General features: G+C 57.9%; 1 protein-coding gene across 1 annotated transcript; it reads right to left on the bottom strand.

Annotated features, from left to right (window-relative positions):
* On the bottom strand, positions 1-2,895 carry LOC148124485 (proproteinase E-like). Its single transcript, XM_087914797.1, has 8 exons — positions 2,768-2,895; positions 2,150-2,241; positions 1,873-1,970; positions 1,603-1,737; positions 1,335-1,471; positions 913-1,055; positions 325-477; positions 1-24 (listed from the first exon to the last, which is right to left on the bottom strand). Exons 1-8 carry the CDS (start codon positions 2,805-2,807, stop codon positions 1-3), a joined length of 822 nt encoding a protein of 273 aa, XP_087770923.1. The 5' UTR covers positions 2,808-2,895.

Here is a 2,895-nt window from a genome sequence, read left to right as displayed (position 1 = left end):
TTAGCGGGAATAGCTGGAAATGATCTGCAAAGCAAAACCGACGATCCGGCATTAGGGAGTTGTGTGAGGGGACGCTGATTTGTGAGCGTGCAAAAAAGCAACGGCCTGACCCACAAAGCTCGGTTTCTCTCACTTGGCTGAGGTGTGGAAAAAGGGAAGGGCGGTTTGGAAGACCCCTGGCATCGCCCGAGTGGAAACGTGGAATGAATTCTCCCCCTTGGAGGGGAAGGGACGGACACCGGGAGCTCTGAAGAGAGGAAAGGGGGGCTCTCCCATGCTACCCACCCACCCGCCCTCCCCTCTGATATGGGGGCTGGGCAATACCTGCTCGATCCAGGGGATGAAAGCAGAGACGCGGGTGAAGACGGTGGGCTTCTGCAGGGTGTTGCAACCCCATCCAGAGCCGAAGCTGGTCACCCCGTGAACATACCACCGGCCATCAGCAGCTGGGCAACTGAGGGGGCCCCCAGAATCACCCTGAAATGTGGAGTGAACCCTGACCCTTGTGTTCCTCAGTCATCCGTGCAAAAATACTTCTCTACTGCCCTCTCCCAGGGAGGTGGCTGTTGCTTACAGAGCCCCCCCTGCTCAGGGACTGGATCCTCGGAGGGATTTCTCCCGCAACTCCCCTTTTGGTCCAGGCACGCAATGAAGCAGCAGGGGGCAGCCTAATCCCCCTCAGTGCCATCCCTGGAGGTTCTTAAGAAGAGACGGACTTGTCTGGAATGTCATAGGGACTCCTGCTGCAACGGGGTTAGACTAGAAGACCTCCAAGGTCCCTTTCGGCTCTGTTCTGATTGGATTGGGGTGGCAAGGCCAGGTCTGCTAATCCAGGAATGGTGATTCCAGCTTCCTTGGCCCCAATCTCCGAACCCCAGACTGTATGCGGGACCCCTGCAGGCATCTACTCACGTGGCATCCCGATTTGATGTCCCCACCGGCGCACACCATGCTCTGCTTGACGGAAGTCCCCCACCAGTCCGGCTGGGAGCATTGGGCATAGTCCACGACTGGCAGAAGCGCCTGCTGAAGGATGTCAGGCATGGGGCCGCCGGCTGGAAGAGAAAAATCCCCCCCACACCCCTGGTGAACGGCTTCGCTCTCTCCATGGTTGCCCAGTGGTTAGAGGGCAGTACTGCAGGCTAACTCTGCCCACTGTCAGCAGTTTGATCCTGACTAGCTCAAGGTGGACTTAGCCTTCCACCCTTCCGGGGTGGGTAAAACAAGGACCCAGATTGTTGGCTGACTCTGTAAACTGCCTAGAGAGGGCTGTGAAGTGGTAAATAAGTGCTATTGCTATTCCCGCGTGCACCTTCCCCCCAGCCGGGACCTACTGTAGAGCGTGCCCCAGCCAGTGATGTAGCAGGGATCATGGTTGGGGAGCACCTCTCCTCGTGGGGGGAGGCACGCCGGCTGCACCTTGTCGTTGAGAACAGCCGGGCGGGAGAGTTTGATCAGGGCAATGTCGTCCCTGGAAGAAGAGGCAGTGACGGTGGTGAGGAGGGCGCTTTTTCCTTCCCTCCCCCTGGGATTTCCTTGGCAAGAAGACACCCACCCACTCCTGCCAGCCGCCTCCTTGGGAACAGGGACGGTTCTACTAACCCACAGGAGATGCAGTTGGGGTTCCAGCCAGGGTGCACGAAAATGTCCTCGGAGTTGATCAAAATCTCCTGTTCTGCGCTCTCCACCTTGGCCAGGTTATATTCACCCAGGACGACTTTGTAGCGGAGGTGTCGACTGAGAGGGGGGGCAACAGAGTGAGATGGGGGGGGACTCTGGGCCTCCTTCAGCCCCCATGAAGGAGTGGCACCTTCACCTGTGCCCACTCCCCATCCCTACACCAGGAGCGCCAAGGTGCCCGAGGGGACTCACTGGATGCAGTGCCCGGCGGTCATCACCCAGTTGGAGTGGATGAGGGTTCCCCCACAGGTGTGGTAGAAGAAGTCTCCAGCCTGGTATTGCAGGGACACCTGCGGCAAACAAGGGAGAGGTGGGCTTATTAATATGGCCCACCCAGACCTTCTTCTCCCCCTCCCAAAAACGCTCTTCATGGTCTGTAGCTGGGGTGAATGGCTTTTCTCCAAACCCCCCTTTCTCTCTGCCTTTCTAGTGCAGCTACGGGGAGTTGGAGGGATCGCCTGCTACTTACCTGCCAGGGCCAGCTGTAAGGAATGGCATCTTCTCCGTTCACTACCCTCCCGGTTCGGACGGGGGGATAGGCGGGCTCTCCGCAGCCGTGGGCTGAGCGGAAGTGAGGAGAGAAATCACATGATCTTATCACATGGAGTTGCCTTTCCAAGGACTGTTTCCCAGGTTTTCCAGGCCACTAACTATCTATATCAAACTTGGCAAGTTTAAGACTTGTGGCCTTAACTCACAGAATTCCCATGTGGACTTCAATTCCCCAAATTCCTCAGCTACCCAGCCGCTACCACCTCTCCTGCAAGTGCCAATTCAACGCCTGAAGCTGTGGAAGGAGAGCTGGTGTCCCTGGTTCTATAGCAGCGTGTCAGCCTGTCCCATCTCACCCCACGCCTGCTTTGTCTGAACAGTCCTTCACCCTCCAGGCACTGCCCAGTGCTAGACACCCCCCATTCCTGGGAGTCTGGGCTGTTGTCCAGTGGCTGGGAGAAAGGAAAGGAGATCCTTCCAGCCCAGCTGAAAGAAGCAGGAAAAGCCAACCGCCAGCATGGGGGACCCTCATTCTCCGGCTTTTCCGGGAGGCCAAGAAGATGCCAAGTGCCCCTGCCCAGGTGCTGGCCTTTACCCTCGGCGGCCAGGAGGAACGCGACAAGGAGCCTCCACATGCTGATGGCAGAGTGACCCTCTGAAATGGAGGAAGTAGCTGCAGCCCCTTTTATGCCACCCGTTTCCGAGCCAGGGGACACGTTGCCA

The sequence above is a fragment of the Pseudonaja textilis genome, chromosome 18 (assembly GCF_049901715.1).
Source record: "Pseudonaja textilis isolate UNSWEBS1 chromosome 18, rPseTex1.2, whole genome shotgun sequence".
Classification (NCBI taxonomy): domain Eukaryota; kingdom Metazoa; phylum Chordata; class Lepidosauria; order Squamata; family Elapidae; genus Pseudonaja; species Pseudonaja textilis.
Note: the sequence above shows the minus strand (reverse complement) of the source record. Positions and strands in the feature narration are given on the sequence as shown.

Bases quoted from the DNA above. Each gene is read 5' to 3' on its own strand.
- LOC148124485 (XM_087914797.1), bottom strand. From the start codon at position 2,807: ATGTGGAGGCTCCTTGTCGCGTTCCTCCTGGCCGCCGAGG. The intron at 1,472-1,602 runs GTTAGTAGAACC...CTCTTCTTCCAG, and splicing joins CCCAACTGCATCTCCTGTGG to GGACGACATTGCCCTGATCA. The intron at 478-912 runs GTGAGTAGATGC...TCCACATTTCAG, and splicing joins ACATCAAATCGGGATGCCAC to GGTGATTCTGGGGGCCCCCT.